Raw genomic sequence first — 27,971 nt, 5'->3', positions numbered from 1 at the left:
CACAGGTAGAAATTTTAATAAACGAATAGCAGAACATAAAAGGGCTTTCAATAATAGAAAAACAGATTCTACATACGCACTTCACCTTCTAGATCATAATCATTCTTTTAATGAGGAATATCACCATTGTTTAAATAGAACTAGTTAGCCAACGCAATGTATACATTTGTTTGATTCTAATTGAGACAGTCACTAGATGTCACCACTCTTTCTGTCTCAATAGATTTTAATATACCATTGTTTGTTTGATATACGTTATACTAGATGGTGCTATGTGAAAAAGTTAAAGACTAAACTTAACGTCCATTTTTGATCCATTGAATTAAATTCACCAGCGTTGCAATATTTCACTGACATAGTAGCAAAAGGTTTATTTACAAATAAACATGTAACAAAAAACAGACCTTGAATCACTTAAGATATTCACTTAAAATAGAGTTATTACTATCAACTAGTAAATATCGTGTCAACTAAAATTGTACATAAACGTACTGTGGCTTCTAAATCTTCCTATATCTAAATAAGTTTAAAGAATTTAAATATTTTATTTTATTTGGAAGTGTATTACAAAAATTTGGTCCGAGGTAAGTAAAACATTTTAATTCTGTGTGTTTAAAACAAAAAACATTTGTATGAGAAATGAACAAATTAGGTATTTAGAAATAAATTTTAGCGGATAATACATACATTCGATAATATTTGAAAAAAGTGATTTTAAATTAAAATAATGTTACTCCCATATTAAATAAATCGTTTTTTACAGATGGCTGGAAATATTTGTTGTTATTACAAATGTGGTTTATCATCATACAAAATTCATGGTTTAAGAATGTTCAGATTTCCGACAAAAAATCTTTCGGCTTGTCAAACATGGATATTACACTCTGGTAAGTAAATAGAAACTTTTTTATATTCTTTTATTTTACACCGTTTCCGTTACGCAATTAACTTAAAAAAATGTTTATTTTTTTTTCATTCATCATTTGAATTTTACGTTTTCGTTGGTATTATAATTATGATATAATAAACTTCGGAAAAACAAATTAGTGAATAAATATCAAGTTAATAAACATAAACAAAATATTAGATATTTAAATATGTATTTCTTTAGCTACCTATTTTTAGTTATTGTATTGAAAAGTAGAAATAAGTTCATCTTTATCGGAGACCTAATTTATACACCAGTCCATCTGTAAAAAAATCATTGATTACACGTAAAAATCTTATAAAGATATTTGAAGGTTCTAAAAGATATACGAGTGTTAGTTAATAATAAATCTGTGAAGACATACAGGTATTTTGGTTTGTTTTTGTTTAAACAATTTTAAAAAGTGAGAGGTCATTCTTTTGCTTATAAAACGTTTTTTATCCAGTTTAGAGAAAAATAGTTAAAATAAAAATTGTAGATCTCAAAAAGTTCTTCGTTTTGTGAGTTTCTAAATTAAAATATATAAAGAATTCACCAAAATAGTTGCAAAAAACCCTTGATTTTGCAGAAATTTATAAATTTTAATAACTTTGTTTTTGCATAATGGTATGTAATGTAACTAATAAAAATAGTGACGATTTGTTTATCATGGAAAGCGATTATTTAAACAACTTTTTGTTGAGCTACCCCAGTTAAAAAAAAAAAAAAAATATGTTTTACGTGCCACAGAAGCCAAGATATTGCAAATTTTACAAGCGCGATTTATTTTAAAAAAGTTCAAATCTAAAAAAAAAAAACGGAGCTCAGATGGTTCTCCATTCTACTTTTCCGAAGAGGTATTTTACGAGTACCATCATTTTAACGGGTTATAAATTTTTACTTTTTTACCGCATGTGCCATCTGTAAGCTGGATCGCATAATTCAGATCTTTATTTAGAGTCCCTTCAATTTTCATCTTTTACTGTTAATAGACAATGGAAGTATGATTTTAAGAATAAAATGCTTTGGTTTTAAATATAAAATGCTCGCTTGGCTCGTAATGGTCATAGAAGATTCTTTTTTTTTTAGGAAGTGTGTTTTTCATCAGTTTTTCATTAGCCTCTATATAAGTTTGTGGCATAAACGATATCAAAGATATAAATGTTTATAAACAGATTAAATAACCTATAAACTATTTGCTCTGATGACATTTAGCGCACTGTAATAACTTATTAATTTCCATAATTTCAAGGAGCTATGTTATATGTTTTTGCACAAAAAAGAGTTATTTTAATTTATAAATAACTGCAAAAATAAGGTTTTTTGCAACTATTTCGATTAATAGTTTCTTGTATTTTAATTTAGATACTCTCAAAAGTTACATTACTTTTTATGATCTACAACTCTAAAAAAGCTGAAAAAACAGATATTTAAAGTCTCTAAAAGGTATATGAGGGGTAGCTGATGACAATTATGTGAAGACTTTAGCTAATTTTGCTTTGCTTTTTTTTTAAACAATCGTAAAAAGTGAAAAAAGTTTATGCGCATAAAACGTTAAAATAAAAGTTATAGATCATAAAATGTTCTCTAATATTGATATTTTTATAATTAAAATACATAAAGAATTGACCGAGATAATTTAAAAACATTTATTTTTAAAGTATAATTTATAAATGTTAATAACTTTCTTTTTGCATAACGATATGTAATACAACTATTTAAAATTATGGCAGTTAATGAGTTTTTAAAGTGTGCTAAATGTCATACAGAACGACCATACAGTTTATGAGTTATTCAATTTGTTTATCCAGAAGACCGATTATTTAAACAACTGTACTTGTCCAAACAGTCACTCTAGGGATATTTTGTAAATAGCAACCGATTTTTTATGGCTTCGTTTTAAATTATTTAAAAAAAAAATCAAGAATATAATAAATTTGTTTTTAAAAATCAGTTTGAAGAGTAACAAATTTTTAGCATATAAAAATTTCTAATAACTTTGACTTTTTTATGTCATACACTTGTATGTAGGCTCAATATAAAGCTAATAAAAAAAACATTAAAAAAAACCAAAACCTTCTATGGCCCAGAGAAAATCAAATAGCATTTTTTTTCTTGTTTAAGAAATTGCAAATATTTTCATTGTTTATTAACATTAAGAGCTGAAAATTGAACATTGTAAAAGAATATCTAATTTTTATAATTCGATTTATCAATAGCATACACAGTGAAGAAGTAAATTAGTTTTGAAACATTAAAATAATGGTACTCGTAAAATATCGCCACAGAAAAATGCAAGGGAGATCTGTCCGCTGCAATATCTCAGCTTGTTTCTTGTTAGTGGTTATAGAAAGTTCTGTTTTTTTTTAAATTGTGCTTTTACGTCAGCTTTTCATTGAGCCTACGTACAGCCGTATGACATGAAAAATATCAAAAGTAGTATAAATGTTTAGAAGCTAAAAAGCACTTTTGCAAACCGTTTTTTTAATAATAAGTTTAATAAAATGGTGAAGTTTATAAATAAAGCTTTAAATAATCGATTCAAAAAACATCAAATAACTGTCAAAGGTTAAACACCCTTGTTAAAGTTCCTAATGGATGTGTTAAACAGATAAATTAATTCATCGACGAGTTAACAATACGAAGCAAAGTTCTTTAATCACAATGTGATTAGAAGACGAGTATCAAATTTGGTTTTATATTTCAATAGTCGAATTTAATTGTGGCTATATTGGTTTAATTAAAGAAAACCAGAGAAAATCCCAAGAAATAGGTGAGATCCTTTTTTTCTTTCTTTCCAGTTTGGGAGAGGGTCCTTTAGGTACTCACGTTTAGGTATTGTGTTACGGTCTGGGTAACCAGAACTACACATCATGAACAGTAATTAAATATTTACATTTACACAAAACAACTCCAGTTTCAACTCAAAATCATATGTCGTTGCCGCAGTCTCTAGACCTCCTTCCCGTTCGTTTTCTAAAAGGGGACAAGTTATTGTCATGCACTCCATTTTGAATACTGTTTTATTTGAATATATTAAAGAAATTGGTAAAATAGTTTATCCAAAAAATATTGCTTTTAAATCTCGCATTTCGAATAATCGAATCTACATTTTCCTCACTTCTACTGACATCGTTGATCAACTAATACACTGAACGTCATAATTAATTTCACCGTCATCTTTATCTGCAGGCTTCTTTCTGCGACCAAAAGAATCCTTATTTCAAATGTATCTCCTTCCATCCCGCATTCACTAATCGAACAGTCCCTAAGAAATACGGAACATCAGATGATCAATAGGCATATATCATTGTGTTTTCTGCTCTTTGTATATTTTAACTTCATCTTTTGCCAAATTTAGACACGATATTTAATTAAGTAAGAAAACTTTATGTACTTCAAATACTAGCCAAAGTCTAGTTTAAAAAAAAATTGTTAATAAAAAATAACCTTAAAATATCCAATCCCTTTTTTAATCAAAAGGTTATACTTGATAAAATAAAAGTTTTGGTACAAATCTGGACCTAACCATATATACTCTTTTCTTCCTTCACCCTTTCCTTATTCATCCTTAGTTTCACAAGATACCAATTATCCGAACTCTTTTATAAACTATTTCGAACTAAAAGCTGCACTCAAATCCTATAAATTTACAAAAATTAGGGTTTTCTAGAATTATCTTGAAAAATTTCTCGAAAATTCCTTAGGCACCAACGACCCTCTAAATGAAGCCAGTAAATTTACCACTGACATACCGCTGATAATCGTTAATGAAAGATCTTGCCCTAATCTATACTAATATAAAAGAAAAATCATTACAAAAAAAAATTTTTGTTAAAATCCATTATAAAAGGTATATAAATTAAAAAACCCAAATGGGCTATGTCATGAAGACAAAAGGTTTTTGGAATCTATATTCCATCATCGGTGTCTAGGTGAAAATGTTTTGAGCCGCTAAATATCTGGGTAAAAACCCGTTAAAAGTTATATGTTACAATTTAGTTTACATTATTTAGTCTTATATATTAGGATGTTAAAGCTACCAGTGGATATAATAACATGGCAAATGTTATCATATCCACTGGTAACTCAACCCTGGTGAGGTCCCAACCTCATATAAACTTATACAAAGTGTAGTAAATCTAATTCAAGATAGATCTAACAAACTAGGATTATCACTCACTGAGAACAAAACCAAATTAGTAAAATTTTCCAGAAGAATTTTCACTCCCTTAACCAAAATTTTATTTAACAATTCTCTACTTTCTGCTGTTAATTAATGTAAAATTCTCGGTTTTATGTTTGACTCCAGATTAAATTGAAAGAGTCAAATCTCTGAACTTAAAATCAATTGTTTTAAAAGTTTGTTTGTTTGTTTTAAAACCCTCAGTCATCTTCAATGGGGTGCCGATAAAACTTCTTCTAGGTCTGAGCGCTTTTCGCTTTAGTCCTATTGAGAGTGTATACCGTGAATCTAATGAACTTTCTCCTACCCTAAGACGATAATCACTTCTACTTTCGTATGCTGCATCAACATCCGCAAATCCATTTAATCCCGTTCATTCCCTAATTGCCACAATGGCGTCTTCTTCCACTAACAATAACCAACACCTTATCATAAAACCTATACCTCAATTAATTTGTCCACTACTTAAAAATATTGACCTTTTTCAGACTAGTTCATTTCCTCTAATTTTACTTCCCCTCTGGGCTAAAGATCTCCCTTCAATATATACCTCACTCACCATTTTTAACAAACTTGAATCTACTAACCTTCTTATAAAGAAAGCATTTTTAGAATTTAATTTTCTATACAGATGCTTCTAAAACTACCACTGGTATTGGTTGCGCAGTAACCACTAAACATGAACTTGTAAGATCATCTCGGTTACCCTTAATATGCAACGTTTGCACAGGTGAACTATATAGTATTCTGTTGGCTTTTAAATGCATCTCCCATCAAAACAGACATATTGCCATTTGTTCAGATTAACTTTCATATATCCATTTAGTCAATAAAATTTTCACTGACCACCTATTAGTTCAAAACATTCATGACATATACCAAAATCTCTCTGCTTACGATGTAAGTCTCTCTCATATGGCTGCCTTCTCACACCGGAACTACTGGTAATAAAACAGCAGATAATTTTGCCAAAGAAGCTACCAACCATGGGGTGACTGAAGTCACCCCAATTCAACTAGCTAACGAATCTCGAAATTCGTTTTTAAAAAGTCAGTAGAGGATATTTGACAAAACTTATAGCAAAAGAGCAAAACAACTTTTCATAAACTTCAATCTTTTATTGGTCATCTCTCCCTAGACTTCATAACTAGAAGAGAAGCATCGACTATTAGAAGACTACGAATCAACCATACCAAACTTACCGACTGCAAACAATTCACCAACCTGTATAAAGCACTGGACTTGAAACCTTCTCTAAGGAACTAGAGAATCATCTACCTCTTCCTCAACTGTAAATTGTATATGTTGATTATGATTGTTGAAAATGTTGACTATTTCATTAATTTTGGGCTTAGGAAGTCCCAAAACTAAATCATCTACATATCTTTTAATAAAAGGAATGAAAAAAGTGTAATTGTTGATACAATCACTGATAACATCATCCATGACTAGATCCCATAGGACTATCAAAAATTTGTTTTTGGTAGTGATATGGGATCTTTTTTTTTCCTAATATTGTTCTGAAGCTATTTTCTTGTGGCATTTTAAATTAATTACTATTTAAATGGGAATAAGCCACAATTAAAGGTTAAAATACGGTTATTGACGTTTCAATTTCCACTTCGGAAATCGTTCTAAAAAACAAACATGTTTGAGAACGATTTCCGAAGTGGAAATGGAAACGTCAATAAACGTATTTTAACCTTTAATTGTGGCTTATTCCCATTTAAATAGTAATTAATTTCTTTTTTTTCCTATCTAAAAATTATCTAAATCTAAAAGTTATCTATATCTTAAATACAGAACTTATTTTTTTAATTTATTGTGCAGAAAGTTGCTTTTTTTCAGTTGTGTTAATAATAATATTGTTGTAGGTAATGCTGCATTGGAAAGTCTGGAGCTACCCGATTTAAAAAAAAATCTATGCAGTAAGCATTTTGACCAAAAATATCTAAATGCAAAATATTTACCGAGTACTGCTATACCAAAAAAATATAGTGAGGTAGAAGAGGAAGGTTCGTTAACGACACCACGCGTTTTTCATACGTATTCAATAGAAAAACAACCATCAACCAGTGCCAATACTGTTTCGCACAGTGATAATTCTGAACTTGACGATTTTGTTGATGAGCTTTTTAGATATGCCGTTATCACCATTGGTCAAGAAAAAAAGATTTCATAATTATCACACACTTTAAAGGAGATTACATGCATCTCGAATACGGATTAATCTTCTTAAAACTCGCATAACAGCACTAAAAAAAGAGACTGGTTAAGATTAGGACAAAATCTGTACAAACTGCACGAAAGCCACAAACTCAGTTTTCTGCTGCAGTTTTTCTTGAACACTTTGCTATCATAACGTTTGTTGGACTTGATACCATTGTAGTTAAACATCGATCTAATATTTTTAAACTAGTATTGCTGGTTCATACATAGATCCAACTCATACATTGCTTATTTTAGTTCATGCAAACAATGTTACAATCGATTTCTATAACTATTAATGTAAACAATTTTGTTTTGTTTTTTTACCTTGAATTATTATTTTGTTAATATTGTCTATGGTGTAGATATTAGAATTTTCATACGTGTTATCTAACTATTAAAATAACGCGAATTTTATTTTTGCATAAACAGTCATATCGGGCGAGTTGATTGAAAAAAACATTCTCATTTATGTAAACAGAAATACAAAAATGGTGTGTATATTATAAAATACATAAATAAATAAAATAAAGGGTACTATTTATTAAAGTTTTGTTAATTATTATTCCTTTTATCCCAACACATAGATTAATTTGTCCCTAAATATGTGTTGCCTCTTGTTGTGGCATATCGATCTGTTTATTTGTTTCAAAACCATTATCAAAAAACCATACCCATAAATTTTCAAACGTCATTTTAAAGATTAAAAGATTGAAAATTTAATTTTCTCAAAACATACATAAAACCATTGTTTAAAAAGATTTTTTTTTAAACAATGATAAAACTCAAGTCTTGACTAAAAAATAAACCTCCGCATGAGTGTTAAGACGATAGCAGTCGAGTCTATTTCAATTAAATATTTAATCCTTTTCTAACAAATCATATAACCAAATTAAATATCTGGTAAACTAATGAAAATTAAAAAAAGGCAGCATATAACTGCTTCATTTAAATAGATTACTAACCGGTTTAGATTTATCAAGTCTCAAAGTAGAAAAACAATTTGAAATATTCGCTCGAAATAGTCAAGTTATGTTTCACAAAACGCATACAACGATAATAACAATAAGCATTTTATTAAAATCTTATATTTTCTTCACAATCTGGCACCCGTGTACAGGTTTGCATAAGTTACCAGACACGTAAAAATATACTCGAATAGAATCCTGCTGAGAATTAAGTTTCTGTGAATAGTTTTTTAAATTTATGACTAGAGGCCGCCATATGACGGCAGAATAAAAATCAAACGTTTGTTCCATAAGGATTGTCTAACTAGTCCTATTTAAACAATGATATCACTTAAGAAAGGCAATCAGCCGAAACAGCTATAGTGATAAGAATTTAAAATAAATTTTGTGGAAGTTTTGAAAACAAAGTTTTCAGTGTTTTATTGTTACATAAAATGAATTTCCATCAAGTAACGGTCGAATCCATCAAATATCTTGATTTCTTTAAATGTTGTTTCAACTTCGTATTTGTAACCTATTTTGTAATTATTTTTTAAGATGTCGGAAATTTAATTAAAAAAAAACTAGTTTTCTATATCTTCCATTTGCTTTCCACGTTCAGTTAATTTGAACTCGTCGATACTTTGTAACTACCAACAGATCTTTCCATTATTTCTTGCTTTTATTTGAGGAGTATTAAATTATTTGTTGCAATATATTAACTTTAAAAATAATATAATAATATTTTGTTATATATTTTATTCGACGTAACAATATTTCCAAATAATTCGCAATAGTTTATCTACTTTCATATAAAGGTTATCAAAACTCAAAAAAGATACCTAGAAGTAATAATAACGGCTTTGAACTTTATTCAGCAAGATGCATTAATAATAAAAAAAATTATGGGCCAAATACAAAGTAATGCGTGTAATATATTACGTATTGAGATGTTTGTTTTTATTTAAAGTGTTATTATTTCTGTATATATTTTTTTATTATTAGCTTACAGATTCATTATTTTTTACAATCTTATTTAGCAATCATTTCTTGATCATTATTCGATAAAAACTTTCACTTGTAATTTCCATTCCCACAATTATGTATGTATATGTGTGTATGTGTGTGTGTGTGTTATATGTGTGTATGTGTAACTCAAAATATGATTGTGGATTACTGGATCCATTCGCCTAACCAATAATAATGATGTAGTGTTTACTAATAAGAGTTTATATTCCTACTACTAGATACCATTACTACTTCCCTTATTTTAGGGACCTAGACATAACGTATGGTCCTAAAGTTTTGGGAAAAATTTCAAAAGCATATAACTCTGACCACAATAATCTTATATTTTTATTAAATTATTCAACAATTTAACTTAACTATCCTTATTATAAATCAAAATTCAAATGACAGATAAGGGACCATTATTTTCGATTTGCCTAATAATTCCCCTGACACGATGCATCATCCTTTGGACGACCTCGGCGTCAATTTCTCTAATTTTTGTATATATGCGGCGTCTGATTCTGTTCCTGATTTTGTGCTTCCCATCCGTTATTATAGACTTTCCGACTTAATATTGCCCAGAACTCTTCAATTGGACGAGCCTGAGGTAGGTTGGGGGAATTGTCTGCTTTCCGTACAAAGGTAATGTTGTTAGTTTCGTACCAGTGTGATCCTCGCGTAATGACATGAAGCAAGATCTGGCCAAAAGACTATTTGATCATTTGCATGATGTGTGTTCATAAACTGAAGCAATTTAGAGAGACATATTTGAATATAAATATTTGCGTTTAAGGCTTCGCCTCGAACAACACCAATGTAGGGCTGTGAGATAAAGCCAGCCTCAGAAATTGCACACCATACTAAAATTTTGTCCTCAAATTTTTTCTTACTTTTGAATTTTATTTCATCAGGTACATTTTCGTAATCGTTTGTGTAAAACCCATCGTTACCCTTCATCTCAGAGTTGGACAAAGTAAAATATTTTTCGTCGTCCATCACGATTAACTTGTTGACGAAATGCACTCGCCTTAACGGGCGGCAACATCTCGGAATTCTCTCTAATTGATCCTCTGTGTATTTTGGAGCTTTCCTTCTTTTCCAGTAGATAATATTGTTACTCGATAGGGTCCTGTATACTGTAGTCTTTCCAACATGAAATCTTCTGGCCAGTTTTCGCTGTGAGACCCCAATTTTGTTCTTAGCTGGTTCAATCAGTCTTGCCTCTCTTATATGGTTCAAAATCCGCGGTCGGCCACTTTTACGCAAGTTAACACATGGTATCCCTTCTTCACATTCTCTGATTGTGCGATAAATTGTCGCTTTGCTTATGTTTTGATCTCGATAAATATTAACAATATCTCGTTTCGATATTCGCCCAACCATATTATAAACACCTCGACGAATATCAATTTTATAAGACATTTTGCAGAGCACAAACCAAAATATTCTGCTTTGTTTATTAAATGTCAATAACTGATGACATTTCAATTCCATGGCCTTCTTTGTTAAATGAATTTTGCTTCTCAATCAGACCAGGTGAAATTTTTCCCAAAACTTTAGGACCATACGTTAGGTCTCCTAAAATTTATCAATTTCATAAAGTGTCTTTTAATACTTCGCTTCGCAACTACTAAAAGCAATGCCGTCAGATTATCATCCCTTTTTCTACAGTGGATCTACTCTGAATAAACATATTAAAAAGTGATTATATCCGATTTAAGTTTGTCTTGGGAACAAAAACATTTATCCAACTGAGTGGAGCTAGATTACATTTAAAGGACCATTGCAACAAAGTCCGGCACCACCAAGGCAAAAAAGAATGCGGTGCATCATGTGGCTACCTAAAAGTTTTAGTAAGTTTAGTAAGTAAAAGGCTTTTTTTAAACTCAACTTGTTGGGAATAGGCTGGTAAATATTGCCAAAAAAGAGCTCCAGTAGCTATTCAACAGCATCTACGAGACTGGTTACTTACCAAAAGTCTGGCTGCTATCAATATTCATTTCACTTCCTAAAAAAGCCAACGCTAGAAAATGTGAAGAACATAGATTAATTAGTTTGATGAGCCATGTACTTAAAGTACTCCTTACTATCATTCATTCGCGCATATACACCAAATTAGAAGAACACCTGAGTGAAGTTCAATTTGGATTCAGAGCAGGACTCAGAACGAGGGAAGCACTTTTTAGTTTGCAAGTTCATATACAGAGAGCCAGGGATGTCAACTGCAATGTGTAGGCATGTTTCATTGATTTCGAGAAGGCATTATTTGATAAAGTCCTACATGGGAAACTAATCGATATCCTAAAAAAATCAGGACTCGATGGTAATGATATAAGACTGATCTCAAACTTATATCTATAACAAAAAGCAGAAATGCGATTAGAAAATGAACTCTTCGAGATCTTCACAGTCGAAAAAGGTGTTAGACGGGGCTGCATATTGTCAAAGGCATTATTTAACATATACACATATACAATTTAATATTTTTAAAGAATTCCTTCACTATTGTAATATGTAAGTATTTGATGTATTTGATATATTTCAATTTATAATTAATATATAATTGATTTAAAGATACAGTATACTCCCTTTATAACGAACACGGTTATTACGAGGTTTCGCTTATAACGAGGTACATTAGATGTCCCGTGAAATTTATATTGAACTATAACCCTTTATAGCGAGGTAAATTTGTTTATAACGAGAGAAAATAAGATTGAAAAACGTATTTTTTACGTTTTGGCCCGGCCGTAGCTATAAATAAATACCCTTTTTAACTGCGGGCCGCCCGCAATAAACTTCTTACAATTTATGATTCTTAGTCGGAAATGTAAAATTTATGATTCACAAGTGTCATTGTATTGGGTTGACCATTCACACCTAATAATATGGGTCCTAATAGACAAGATATGGAAAGTGTTTTAAAGGTTGTCAGAAACTTTATCCAAGGACAAAACGCAAATGAAGAAGCATAAAACTGTTTCACACCTTTAGAAAATATGATAGATAGAATACTTTACAATTTAAAGCAGTCAAGTCAAAAATGACAAAATAACTTTATACGCTTTATACATATTTACAGAATACAGATTTTTTGTTTTAACGTATATCCTTGACAGTAAAAGTAAACAAATCTTTTTTGATTTAATGCATTTCATTGAAAATAAAAGTAAACAACTTTGTTTTAAAAACGCCATTAAAACAATATTTATTAGCATCTTATATTGCTCCGAATGGCTTCACTATAGAAAGTTAATGTTTTAGAAAACTACATATTCATATGTATGCACAATATTATTGTTGTTGGATATAACGAAATCCGCTTATAACGAGGTAATTAGTCTGCCATTTCAGTTCTCGTTATAGAGGGAGTCTACTGTATTAGATTTGAAATATACATACAAAGAGAGGCTAAATAGTATTGCTAACGTTACATTCAAAGTTGGAAAACGACCATGACAAAATCTATACAATAGTATAACACCAAGAGCATCATAATGATAATGAAAAGAAGTGGTGTATTATTTATTAATTAAGCAGTAGGTATTATACTTTGTAAGATGATACAGATATAATAATATCTACTATGTATTTCTTATAACAGACAAAATCATCAAGTAGTTTTATACGTTTTATATCCACGAAGAACCTCTATCTCATTGATAATGCAATATGTTTTGAAATATTGTTCTGTTCATGCTAGTAGCGGTAATAAAAAATGACGAGAAACAACTTACCTTACTTCAACTCCGATATGTTCAGCCAAGGTTCGGTAAATAGGGAATCCTGGTCGTGGAATTAGAATGTTATGATTCTTTGAGCCATCGGCTAGGGCTGTAATACAATGTTCTAACGAAGACGAACAACCGCTGCATAAAATTACGTCTCTGGCGCTAATTTCAACACCATCATTTGAAAGATATTCTGCCACGGCTTCTTTAGCATCCTGATGCCCAGTACTTGCCACATAACCGTTAAATAATCCTTCCTCCACAACAGCCTTTACTGCATCGATAGTTTCATCTGCAGCTTTGAGATTACCGTAAACCGTTGGATCTCCTGAAATTAACATAGATATTATATTAACACACACACAAAACATGTATCAAAAGTCCTTCTGAAAGAAGTAGAATCGCCAATTACAAAAATGAATAGCGGTAAAGCAGCTGGAATAGATGGTATAACAATTGAACTAGGTACTTAAGTAAGCTGGCACAAAAACCTGGAAAATCTTAGCAGGTATATTTAGGACCACTGAAATATAGCAAACACATTTCTTATTCATAAGGAATGTACCAAAGAGGATACTTTAACTATTATTAACTAAACTCCGGACCTATAAGTCTACTACCAATCATATACAAGATATTCACAAAGATCATTAACTTAACTATCATCGACTAAAACTATCATCGACATAACTATCATCAACTAGACTACAGATCTATAAGTCTACTAACAATCATATACAAGATATTTACAAAGATCATCGATGACAGATTAACAAATGCATTAGATGCTGCACGGCCAAGAAAGCAAGCTGGCTTCAAAAGTGGATTCAGTACTCTGGATCAAATCCAAAAGCTTCAAGAACTAATGAGTATAGCTAAATAATCCGAAATACCGCTAGCAATATCCTTCATAGATTTCGAGGCAGTAATATCAAGGCATTGGCAAATCGTACAGAGACTTTAGCAAATATATCCAGACAAGTAAAAGCTAATGTAAAAATTTATGGAAACATTCCAGAATTTCCCACTACAAGAGGAGTTTGAAAAGCAGATGCAATATTACCAAAGCTCTTCACTGCAATTCTAGAAAATATATTCAGCAAAATAAACTGACAGAACAATGGCCTATGTATTGATAAAGAATACGTCAGTCATCTAAGATTTGCAGACGACATCGTTCTAATTGCTATTAAGTCTGCAAAACTACAAGAACTTATAAGCGACCTAATTACAGCTAGCAATGAAGTTGGATTAAAAATGAACTTGACAAAGACAAAAACCATGTACAACGAGCTAGTGAATGTCCAAGATATGATAATAAATAACAATGCCCTTGACACAATAGACGACGGCGTTATCTAACTGCCCCACGAACTACCTGGGCCCATTAATCCCAAGTACCTGGTGTCCCATCGCCGAGAAAGTTGGGGATTAAGTCTTAATGACCGGAAATCCCAAATTTGATTATAGTTAAAAGTAAGAATATAAATATTTTCAGTTATTCACTTCACTTGCAAGTATTACGATATAGTTTTATCCGTTATTGTTTAACTTTTAAATGGCGAATCCAACGACTTTAGTCAAAGGGGAGAACTTTTATTAATAATTAATGAATATAAATATTCAAAGGCCCATGTCTCCAAAGATGGAAAAGTTAGATGGCGATGCATCAAAAAAGGGTGTACACAAAGGAAGGTGATGAAAATTACATTATTCTTGAAAAAGCATCGGTTGAGCATAATCATGCTCCAGATATTCACGTTGACCGGTAAATTGTTAGTAATTCTACAAAGAGGAAAGCTGTAGAAGGTATATGTGAAAGACCTTTAAAGATTGTCCACAAGGAATTGAGGAAGGAAAAGTTCAGCAATTTACCGCTGACGACGAAAGACATTTCTTGCGTTCGAAGAAATATCTATGCTGCAAGACTAAAATCCACACCATCATTGCCCAAGTCACAGGAAGAAGTTCTACAAGTGTTAGTGAACTTAAATTTAAAAACAAATACAGGTGAAAACTTTTTATTATCTACGAAAAATTATTCCGCAATTTTTAGTTGTTTCACAAATCTTTACTTTTTGTGTAATGTAGATTCTTTTTGTGTAGATGGAACTTTTCAATACTGTTCTAAATATTTTTGTCAGATGTTTGCTATACATGGCTGCAAAAATGGTTTTTATGTTCCTCTAGTATTTTGTTTGTTAACAAATAAATCACAGCAATCGTACAGAAGTACTTTTGATACATTAATAACAATATGTACAGATTTGAATTTAAATTTCAAACCGATGCGAATAATTTCCGATTTTGAAATAGCAATTCAAAATGCAGCCAACTTAGTGTGGCCCGACATTATTATTTTTTGTTGCAAATTTCATTTAACACAAAATTGGTACCGAAAAATTCAAAATTTAGGTTTTTCCTCGGAATATAAAAATCAAACAGTTATTAGAAAAGATTTAAAATTATTTTTCGGCATTCCTTATTTAGACAAATGATGTTGGTGACTTTTTTTCTGATGAACTTTTTAATATTATGCCAGAAGATGACAAAGTTTTGCAATTTTGTGATTACCTAGTTGATAAATATTTAACGGAAGATTCAACATTTCCACCTTACATGTGGGCTTCAAATTCATCATCTCTTATATTTACTACAAACGCATGTGAATCATTTCACTAGAAATTTAACGATATAAATCACATCCTGACCTATTTAAATTTATAGACATTTTGTTAAATATTCAAGCAGAAGTATATGTGAAAATTAGAACTGCACATAGATTCGAAAAAAAAACTTGATAAAACGGCAAAAAGAAAAGTTGATTTTATTGAAAATAGGCTAAATGAATATTACGTTAATCAAAACATTACTAAATTAGACTTCATTAAGTCAGTTTGCAATTATTATGCAGCTAACTTTTAAAATCTAAAATATAGTGTTCACTCTTACTTATTTTAATCACTAATCAGACATTAGAATTAAGCATTGTTATTGTTTAACTGTAGTTTTTGTTATTGTATATAAGTTAATGTAGATTTAGAAATAAACTTTATTTAATTATATTGTTATAGTTTCATTATTTATTCATTTAAAATGTTCGCTCATGTTTGGGAATTGGTTTCCTTTTTGAATACAATAAAGTAAAATAAAAACTATATATGTTCACAAAAATATTATCTAAGTACCTAGGAAGCGTGGAGTAGTTCGTAGTCGCTTTTAATCCTACTATAAAACTGAACCAATTAAAATCTAGGTAGCGTGTCTGAGTTCGTAGTCGCCCATAGACGAGTATGTATACCTGGGACAATTAATACATTAATCTGGCTTCTTACAAGTATCGCAGGAAATAAAAAGTGGATAAATTTACAAAGAAAGCTGCTACTGACGATCAAACTGAAACGATGGCAATTTCATTCACTGATATCCCTTTCAATATTAAACATATCTATGTAAAAAATTGGCAACAAAAATGTGAATTCTAGAATTCAATAACTGCACAACATATGTTGATTAAATGAGACCTCTCCTTGCAAAACAACCGACTTCCCTTTTTGGACAATGTAACCTGAATACGCCACTGGATTCCTTGTAAAAAGATGCATCCAACTATGAATAAACTTCGTAACATAACTGCCAAACTCCCATTGAAATTAAATGGAGAAAATTGGTTGTTGTTTCAAAACGACCATTCTCCAAAGTCGGGTAGGTTTCAAAACAACCAATATCCCTCTGCGCCAATCAGAGCGTTAGATTGTATCACGTGGTCGGTGATTTTTAAGATTGCGGTCATACTAATGTCAAAGCTGAGAAAAGGAACATTATTCTCTAAAGTTTTTGCAATTTAGTAATGGACCAATTTGAAATTTAGTAATACCAGAAGTATTAACGCCTACAAAGTGTAGAAAAAGAATCGAACAGCCAGAAAAATGGACGAGAAATGTGAGAGATTGGCTGAGGTTAGTATATGTTTAGATCTATATAGAAGAAAAAATGTCATCTGTCGTGAGTGCAACATACTTGGCAGTTTTCTTAAAATGCAAGGAACATGTATAATTTTCATTGTTTTTTATATTCAAAAAATGATTTACATATAATTACTAAATATCTAAAATATATTGTGAATTTAATTTATTTGTAGGTATGGGGAAACGAAGACGCCTAAAATACCAACATGCAAGCACAACGGGAGAGCCTCAGTGTACAAAACTCAATATTTCGGGTGTGATGGCATTTTATAAAGCTTTTCATAAAAATGAAGAGTAAGTTAAACAAGACACCTTTATACTGCAATTCCTAGAGTTAACCCCTGTTCGCAGACGTCGCCCAAAAACTGGAGTCAATTGTAATAAGACGACTACAAGCAAGTGTTTCATAAAAGGTCCAGATGACAAGTTACCCATTTGCCAAAAGACTTTCACTAATTTAAGGATCACAAGGAGCCGACTCCGAACTATAATGAACAATTTTAGAGGAGAAAGTAATCTTCCATGTGAGAAAAGGGGAGAAGACAAACGAACGTATTTATATAAAGAGAAACTGAGGAGCGTGGTCGAATTTATTAAAATTATAAAATGCGTAGAGTCTCATTACTGTAGGGGTCGAAATGAGTGCAAGTATGCATCAGGTGATCTGAGTATTAATAAACTTTGGAAAATTTACGGTGCTCAAGCCAAACCAGAGACACAGGTAAAAAAGGATATTTTCGAATGATTTTTAATAGAAAATTCAACATTTCATTTAAGGCGCCACAGACGGACATGTATTCGACATGTCTTTCGCTCACTGAAAAAATCGCAAAGGAAACGACACCATCGGTGAAGCAATCCCTCATGGCCGCTTAAAGAATTCACAAGCTTAGATCGAAAGCCTTTTTTGCATTATTGAAGGAATCTAAGCCTGAATTATTGACTTTATCCTTCGACTTGCAAAAAAATATTCCGCTGCTTAAAGTCCCGGATCAACTAGCGTACTACAGCAGACAGCTATATCTACATAACGTGACAATTTTAGTGGGACATTCTAAAGCCCCATTAACGAAGGAAAATTGTTTTAGCTATGTATGGTCAGAGGGTGGGTATGCAAGGGCTCTAATCAAGTGCTTCGGCAATGTATCACAGGCTGTCTAATACTGATTTAAAAGATATCAGTGTCGCAAGATTAATGTATGACGGATGTGGAGGCCAGAGTAAGAACCAAATAATTTTATAAATGGCAAGTCGCTGGTGGATACAAGCTCCAAAAAACATACAGTATATTGAATAGTGTATCCCGTTCGATGGCATTCATTCTTGCCGTCGGACAGGGTGTTTGGGACGATCGAGAAAAAGCTTTAAAAATGCAAGTTATTCCGACACCTGAGGACTATTTTAAAATAATATCTGAAAGTACAACTTTGCAGCTCCCCAATATAGATTTCAAGGTGTACTATTGGAAAACCGAACTATTGTCTACATTCAAAGCACTGTTGACACTTTCAGATATCGAAAATAAAAAGGATTTGTTTGGCAAGATCAAGAAAACAAAATAAGGGAGACGAAAGCTACAACTCAAGCATCGGTTTATTCAGAAGTATTTAAAAAAAAGAAAGATCGACCATTAACATCAATCCAAATGAAATGAGTCCGGAATTTGTCCAACATTAGCAAAGAGAAATTGAGGGACGTAAGGAAGCTATTGGAAAGCCACTACGGCAAAGAATGGCAAAATGATCCGAAACTGGCTTATTTCAAAAACACATTACGAAAATGTTTCAAGCGTCCCTGAAGAAGACGACGTTTACTGCGAACCACTCTATAATTACTTTAATTATAAGAAAATTTTAATAACAATCAAGAAACTAGCAACAAAAAACTAATTTTGAGCGATCAAAGTTTATGGATAACGAATTTTGTGGTTCCAGGTTTTACAAATATATTCACGGTAAAAAATTACGATTTACGGCAATTTTGCCAGGGTGGAGATTGGTTGATTTGCAAATAGAGATCTCAAATGCCCTCTTAATTATGATTTTGTAATTTGTAATTAGTATATTTGGTAACTGTGAAATCTGTCAAACCCGCTTATAACCTTAAATGGTTGATGCGGCAATTCAAGTAAAAAAAAAAGTTTCCTACCGCACGCGTTGCCAAATATTTCTCTGCAGTTTCAACACTCTACATTAAAATTTGTAACATAGAATAAACCTTTATAATAACCTCAATTAAGTACTAATAGTGTTTTTTAATCACTATGGTTTAATTAAAAACACTCAAATTGATTTTGACGACAGCAATAATATTTTTGATATCTTTAGTTTAGTGACCTTTGAGCTACGTAGTCAGAGTTCAAAACTTTGAGAAAATTTTTGTACGAATGTAATTCATATTTGTAACAATTTAAAATTCAAATAGACATGGTATAGTTGGTAACGCCAAATCATTAAAAATATACTGACCTATAGATAGCGCAATGACAGCTTTATCTGGATTCGGCTGCAAATCCAAATTATCGACAATTTCTCTTATGAAATTTCTTGTATTCTTTGCTGCAGTAGAAGCTTCAATCCTCCAAATTTCTACCTTTGGATCTTCTATAATACTGACACTTGCTGTTTTCTCTAGTTTACGGTCGTACATGCTCACACAAGAATTTCAAAAACCAATTGTGCGCCACTTTTGATGTAAAATATGAACTCAACAAATGTATATCTTTATCAAGGGTTAAGTGATATCTGACGTTCTTCGGAGTGTTACTCAACTATTTAAGACGTTTTGTTATGTTTATTTTTAATGGTGATACGCAAATCAATATTTAATTTTGCGGAAATTAAACATTGGTTGGCATATTGGAAACTAGAGAAATTATGCAGATTTTTTTCCCTTGATACCTGTAGGGTTTTGCTCTATTATGGTTACTTTTAATATCTAGAATATTCTCGTATATTACCTACTTACAAATAGGTATATATTTTTTAAATTATATGTAAATATATTGTTATTTATATATTTTAAGCCCATGTACATATCTAATCCTTAGGGTTCAGGAAGAGAGGTCGCGATATCTTTTTTTACGCCCTATCTTTAAAGTTCTTTATATTAAACCGGTTTGTTACTACACTTAAAATGGCTGTTTGTAGTTATGGTACAAAATCCTACTGCAGAATCACTACGTTCATTACGTAGTTCATCAAACTCACATTTTTAAATACCTACATTTAATATAGGAGAATACATTGATAATAGGTAGCCAGTCAAAAAAGGTCGCAAATATTTTTAATTCAATTAATAGTAATTAGTTTTTGACAAAAATTTTATTTTGTTCATTTATTTTTTAAATAAAATACCTACGCTGCTCAAGACTTATATGCATGTTTTTTATATTAAATTAAAGCTAATTTTTTCTTAATATGATGATACAAGGTTGCCTGAGAAAAAACTGACGAAAATTAGGGTTGCCAGATATTTTCAAGAGTTCTCGTTACCTCATCATGTCTTTTCTCCAGTAGAACTTTTGTTACTTCAATGTCTTTAATCATATCTTCTCCTGTCTCTTAGATTTTTCTTTTCATATCTTGAAGCACAATGTGGTTTAACTAATTTTATTTAACTCCTAAAACTCACTTATTGGCCAAACATATTTGTACGGCATTTAGGTACGACAAGGAGGATGACGACATCGAAGAAGATGCAGTTCAAGCAATGTATATTTCCCAAGGAAAGCAGCGGAAGTTTCATCCCACAAACTACCTCTCAAGTGAAGAAAATTGAATACGAGTCCCTAAATTGGATAACGGGTGATTTGGTCGACAATGCCGCTAGTTTCCCAGAATATAGCTACGAACCATTCAATACGTTGACACCTGTCGAGATGTTCGAATTATTTTTCGACGAGGATATAATTAGTTACATTCTCAACCAATGCACGAGTTATGCACTACAGAAGAACTTTCCCGACCCCAAAATTTCCGCAGGAGAAATGAGGTGTTTCTTTGCCATTTTGATTCTATCGGGGTATAATTGGCTCCCGGGAAAAAAAATTTACTGGGATACGAAAGGCGATATGGCTAATGCAATGGTCATGAACGCTATGCGAAGAGATCGGTTCCTTACAATTTGCCGTTTTTTCCACCTTGCAAATAATGAAGCCATCGATGAAAGGGACAAATATTACAAGATCAGACCCTTAGCTGACTATTTACAGAAAAAATATAAAGAATATTACGTCCCTGAAGGAGAATTAAATTACGACGAATCTATGGTGAAATACTTTGGACGCCACTCATGTAAACAGTTCATAAAAGGAAAGCCGATTCGTTTCGGATACAAAGTTTGGTGCCTCAACACTAAAAGTGGGTATCTTGTAAGCTTCAACATGTACCAAGGAACCGATCCCAAAGCAAATAATCATTATTATAAAGTTTTTGGAGCATGTGCGGCTCCATTCGTCACAATGCTCGATGAACTGCCCAATGATAAATCAAGATTACCCTACAAATTTTTCTGCGACAATTTATTTACGAGCCTCCGCCTTTTGAAACATATAAAGGATCGTGGCTATAGCCTTACCGGAACAATACGGGAAAATCGCATTCCCAAAAACTGCCCTATAGAATCGAAAGCTAATATGCAGAAACGCAAAAGGGGTGATGTAGAGTCGATTCTCGAGAGAGAAACTGGATGCTAGATGCGACTATACAAAATGCGTGGGTGCTACATAAAAAATCCGGCAACAAGTTGACACAGTTAGAGTTTAGGCGTGAAATTGTGCAAGCCTATCTGACCAAATACGGAGTGCCTGCAAAACAAGGTGGCCGACCGTCTAGTTCACTCTCAAGTCGTTCCTTTCATAGAGTATCTGATCATATTAGATACGATCGAGTTGGGCATTTACTGGAACCAGTACCAAATAAAAAGAAAATTAGGTGTGCAGGTGAAGAATGCAGGTCGATCATGAGAACAAGATGCGCCAAATGTGAAGTAGGTTTGTGCACAAAGTGTAATGTTAAATTTCATACACAGCTATAGAAAGTTTTTTGCCGATTATCTCTCAATTTCATAGAATATTGTTTACTTTTATTTCATTCGGTTAATGTAGCCATAGGAACCTAGCGTTGCCATTTGGCAACAGGCAATATTTTTAGGTTTTAATATATTTAATAATTATTTTTGTCTTTTTCTAAGTAAGTTTTGTCTATTCATAAGAGTTATTTGTATTATTTGGACCCTGTTCTGCAACAATGGTGTAAGCCACCGGCATGTTGTTCTGAGATAATTAGCTTTTTGTATTTCGTTATCATAGAAAATTCCCTTGCTGAGATTTTTTTCTTTAAATATGTTTTAGTCTTTTACAATAATACATATAAACGGAAAATATCGAAATAAAACAATAACCTTTAATTTTTGGTATAAAAAAACAATAAAAACTGGGTTACATGATTGTTGCAAAATTGAGTAAGTGATCATAGTTAATTGTGTCAAAATAGTTTATAATACAATTTGATACAAAAGATAATCAGAAAGCATTTTTATTGAGAAAAAGTAGATACAGTTATTTTTATTATTCATATACAACGTCAAATTGCTCTTCATCAATAGTAAAATCTGGCATCTGTCCATGTCCATCTACATCGTCTATGAAATTTTCACTTCCGACTTTATCTAAGAAATTATAAAAGACTTTTGCATCTGTAGGTACCAAATCCAAGATGTCTTTCAGGTCTTTTATTTTTTCAGCAGAAAGCTGTCTACCATTTGGCCACAGTGGAGGCAGTTCTATTTTTCCAAGTAAAGGTTTTCTGTCCTTTCCTGCATTTTCGATGTTAACTTGCGATGTTAATTTGTTTAACTGATGAAAATGCTGTAGGTCTAATGCTGTTCGGTCTAGTGAGGTTACGGTAAAGGGCTTTTCGGTCCAATGAGTTTGGTTTACTGCTTTCAGTCTAATGATTTCGGTCTAATTGTCGTTTATTGCATAAAAACGCATGTATTGTATAACGCAATTAACTTAATTTGTCTTAGTTTTTCCCCCAGTGTATAATGCAGCAGTAAGCAACAACGGCGTAACCCACTACATTTTATAGCACCAGGGTATCAACCGCTAAGTTTATTTGTGTAAATAGTAAACTACAGCATATTATAAAACAAATGATTACTGAGATCTATACCCAATTTGTCCTAATAAAATAATTGATTCATGTTCTGTTTTGAAAAAGAATTATTGTAGTTTATGTTGATACATATACCCATTGAATATTTTTCAACAACAATGTAAACCGCACTGTGGATTACCTGGTTGTTGTAGATTTATGCATTATCACTAGTTTGACGAATGTGGATTAGAACTTTGGTTAATAGATATCGCTAAAGTACCAGATACGGCTTCTACCATTTTTGCTTTTTGTCAAACCACTCGTAATAAACTTGTTGGCATGTATTTTACATTTGTAAACAAATTGTGGGTTACACCATTGTTGCAGAACAGGGTCCATTTATGTAAAATAAAGATTTTCGAAAACTTTGTCCTTCATGGGTTAATACAAAAATATTGACCTGCGACCTAATGCCGTACAAAAATATTGTTACTACGAACAGGTAAAATTTTATTTTCGGAAAATTTTCCCCATTTTCGTCAATTTGAAACAGTACGGCACTTATAAACAAAGTTTTATTTAAAGAATATTTTTTTGCACCGCCGTTCATATCGGCTGGAACTGGGGTGACCAATCTAAGGCGAAACCCTTAATTTGAACCCCCATTCTTTGAGTATCGATAAGAATTAGCGTCATAGTTTCTAAAGGTGTTATTACATATTGTAGTATTAATTTTTATATGATTTATGTTAGGTCAAATGACCCTCTAAAAATGTCCCAAGGGCTTGTAGCGCTTAAGGCCTTAATACGGAAATATCAATAATAGTCAAATCTAGGCAACCAACAATACTAGAAAATGCGATTAGTACTGCTTTAACTGAAGAACAAGAACTATATAAATTATAAAGTCGAAAAGAGAAATTTCAAAATATGAGAATATACATAAATCATATTCTAGGTTTTATAAACATTTCAATAAAATTGCAGATTTAAAAATAATATCCATAATTTTTATAATAGATAATAATAATAATAAATATATCAGAAAAAAAATATTATTTCCAACACCAGCCAAGCACGTCATTTCCTATGATATTTTTCTTGGACAAAACATACAAAAGCAGATTATTTGGCATACTAATTTTATACCGAATACTAAAATTTGTAACTATTGTAAAAAATAGGGACATTTAATTCATGAATACTGTAAACGACATTATAACTATCAAATCAGCCAAAATAACAACCGACCTCAAGACTGTAGTTCAACTGTCCAACGTCCAACTGTTTTTGATTCCAAAAACTCCTCATTTAATAATTTTCCCATATTTTTTAATGGAATAATTGGCAATGATTTTCTTTGAACATTTTTTAAAAATTTTAGTTACAAATATGATCACTTGATTATAATTAACAACTTTAGAATAACCTCAATGGCCCCTTCTTAATACGTCTGATCGGTCTGTAGGATTTAAATAGGGTGTTGTCTTGTTGTCCTGTTTTGTGGATGTACACGACCCTTACAGTTGTTCACGTCTTTGGTATATAACCTACTGTCTGTGTCAAGTTAAGAATTCATAAAGGAGCCTTATGGGAAGCGGTGATGCCAGAACTACCGATAGACTGAGATAGGCGAGAGTAGTGGAGTTGCAGCGAAAAAGCAGGGCCGAACTGCATGTTATATTGCACATTAGACGTTTTTTCACTTAGGTAACTTTAAATTTTTTTTGTTTTTTTGAAAAATAAAAATTAAAGACATGTCTTTTTCTCACAACAGTTATTTATTAAATTTCGGCTTAGGTCATCATCAGACTCTTAAAAATATTCTTAATTGTTTAATGAACAAATTGAGTGAGTATTGTGGTAGATATTATTAGTGTCAGTAAAAAACATAAAAAAACAATAAAAACTTCTGTATATTTTAAAAAAAATACAACAGAACCATAGAAATGTAACAAATTATTTGGTTTTTTAGTTTGACATTTATATATTTACAATATTACAATTATCAAAAACTATGTACATTCTTCGTCCATATCCAAATCGGAATTGTCACTACTATCATATAAATCTATAACTATGGGAGTTACGTCTTCCATTAGACCGTCCACTTCCCAAAATTTTTTCTCCAGAGTCATTACATGTTGAATATAGTTTTTCCAGTTATCAGACGTAACATTTGAAAACGCTTTTTTTATGAGGTCCTCCATATCCTTCGCTTTGAAGGTGCTGTTATTTACGGCCACATGCCTTTTTACTTGGCTCCATACCATTTCAATTGGATTTAATTCGCAATGGTATGGAGGCAAACGAAGCACTTTGACATTATTTTGTTGTTTACAAAGTTCTTCAATTTTGTAATTATCAAAATTTTGTTTAAATTGCGCGACTACCTCCAAAAGCTCGCACTTCAGATAATTTTCTTCAAAAAATATGTCTTTTTGTCTTAACCAGTCCATAATGTTATTCTTATTCCACGATTGGTTAGGCAACAACTCGGTTTTTACACTATGATATGGAGCATTGTCCATAACAATAACCGTTTTTCGAACTAAGTTGGGCAACAGTTTGTTTTCAAACCAGTTCTCAAAACACGGACCGTCCATTTCGTCGTGATAATCAGCGCTGTTTTTTTTTGCAAGGAAAAACATTTCAGCACCGTTTACAAAACCATTTTCACTTCCGGCATGGACAAGGATGAAACGTGGTCCACGCTGAGTGGGATGCTTTAGTCCAGTACTTAGCCCTTTTATGAACGCATCTCTTGCCGAGGTGACGGTTTTGTCTTTCCATTCTCTGGAAACCGAGTGCCCCACATTGACCCATGACTCATCCAAATACACAATGTCATAGCCCTCAGCCCGATATTGTTTAATGGCCCTTAAATATCCATGCCTCCATGCAATTATATCAGGACGTTCTATTAGCACGGCACTTTTATCACGTTTTGCATAAACAAAGTTCATGTCTTTTAACAACCTGTACATTGTACTGCGGGTAAAATTTGGCAAGTTTTCGTCTTGGTTCACTTTTGGCAGAAGACGATTCAAAGTAGGAGGAATGTTTTCAAAAAAAAAACTATGCACTGTTCGACGAACGCCGATACGAACACCTTCATCGTAAGTATAGTCTCTGGAGTTGTTTCGGCAACGGGTTCTTTTTCTGTTTGTTTTTACCTCAGAAAGCTCACCTTCTTTGTCTTCCTGTACGATTTTTTGAATCGTACGAACTGACACTCCTGTCATCGCGGATACTTTGTCGAATACAATACGTTGACTTTCATCTCGAAGCAAATTAATGTGGTATCTCACTACGTTTAAGATCACTTTTTTAGCACTCAGATGTAAAATTTGACCACTTTTAAACGGCAAAACTGGATCCATTTTAACAATATAATTTTTTACACTTGAGATTTGAGTGCGCGATGGTTATGCCTTAACCCTTGTCCGGGCAGAAGAATTTAAAAACGTAATCGGGCAGTTTGGGCTTATGTATACAGACAAACATATAATCTCCACTTCACCTAATTACACTATTTTGAAAAACATACCGCTCATTTATCTATAACTCATAAATCTGTCTGCTTTCCAAATGTGCTTTCCAAATGACACTATTGTTTGGAATGACTAAGTACATAAAGAGAATTAGAAAACTATTAATAGTCAATTATAAAGTAATCAATATTGTTTACTGTTAGGGCCTGTTAGCCCGGCTTGCCCGATAATGGAAGTTTAAGCACAATATCTTAATTATTATTGCTTTCTATTTATTAACTATTGTGAAAGTAATATTTTATAAATAATTTTGAGAGTTGACACCTAAGCTGTCAGAATTACCTGTGCCATAATAATTAACCAATTGCGTAAAACCTAATATTTTAACCACTAATAAAGACATTTTTCTAATAATCTTTAAAATCACTTCCCTGAAAATGTAACCATATTTATAAGTAATTGTAGTCGTTAAGCTTATTAAATAGATACGTACCTATCTTTTTAAAATAAATTTGATTAACATTGGAAAATATAAATAAAAATTTGAATATAAATAAAGAATGGGTTATTTCGGCCGGCCCTGCATAGTCCCGTGAACTATTGGCAACATACGCCCGTAAGAAATGCACTGGCCTATCTGTTCAGTTGTGAATTCTTAACTTGAAACAGTCTTTAGTGGTCAGCGAGCCAGCTTTTTTCTGAAACTCATCTGTGTGGATCGTTCCAAAGAAAGGTACTACCTGGTACGAAAAGAAATGGCGTCTTGTTACAGATTACGAAAAATTAAATGAAATCAGTATTGGAAAATCATATTTTCTTCCAAATGTAATTGATATCTTAGATCAGTTGGGACATACAACAAATATTTCTCAACTTTAGACATTACGTCAGGGTTTTCTCAAAAAGACACCGACGGTAGTTCACAAACGGGATCTTCCCTCCCTTTAGGATATTAGCAAGTCAAGAGACTCCCACTTGGTCCTGAGAATTCTCCCTCCACTTTCCAAAGATTAAGGAAAATACGCTTCTCGCTTGTATTCAAAATTGACGTTGTTTTGTTGAACTTAACGATACTCTATGCAGGAGTTTCGAAAACGTATAATCGACGATTACGCGAGGTTTTCACAAGAATCTCCAAGTCTAATCTAAAAACCCAACAGCAAAAATGCCAATTTATACCAAAAGAAGTTATGTATTTAGGTCATTCTATAACTACTAGCTAAGTTCGACCAGATCCTGGTGAAATTAGCGCCATAATCGAGCCTTTCTTAGACTTGTTATTTATTACCGTAGATTCATTCAGAATTGCAGTTAATCAACTTACCATTAACGTATTTGTTAAAAAAGAATACGATTTTTATAATCAAAATAATAATTTAATAATAACGTTGTAGATAAAAGCTTTCTGGGATAAACAA

At 31.9% G+C, this 27,971-nt stretch overlaps 1 protein-coding gene and 1 long non-coding RNA gene across 2 annotated transcripts in view; one reads left to right on the top strand and one right to left on the bottom strand.

Moving 5' to 3' along the window:
- Tat (Tyrosine aminotransferase) overlaps positions 1-19,717 on the bottom strand; it is a 40,770-nt gene extending 21,053 nt beyond the window's left edge. Inside the window, exons 1-2 of the mRNA XM_072535324.1 lie at positions 19,427-19,717; positions 12,997-13,318 (exon numbers count right to left, since the gene is read on the bottom strand). Of these exons, the coding sequence (XP_072391425.1) occupies positions 12,997-13,318; positions 19,427-19,607 (503 nt within the window). The 5' untranslated portion in view covers positions 19,608-19,717. The remainder of the gene's footprint in view (positions 1-12,996; positions 13,319-19,426) is intronic.
- On the top strand, positions 150-7,654 carry LOC140442812 (uncharacterized). Its single transcript, XR_011951150.1, has 3 exons — positions 150-584; positions 764-887; positions 6,968-7,654. It is a non-coding gene; the product is annotated as an uncharacterized lncRNA (long non-coding RNA).
- Positions 19,718-27,971: the final 8,254 nt, after the last annotated feature.

Source organism: Diabrotica undecimpunctata, chromosome 6, assembly GCF_040954645.1.
Source record: "Diabrotica undecimpunctata isolate CICGRU chromosome 6, icDiaUnde3, whole genome shotgun sequence".
In the NCBI taxonomy this organism is placed as follows: Eukaryota; Metazoa; Arthropoda; class Insecta; order Coleoptera; family Chrysomelidae; genus Diabrotica; species Diabrotica undecimpunctata.
The sequence above is the reverse complement of the archived record's forward strand: the minus strand, read 5'-3'. Positions and strand labels throughout refer to the sequence as shown.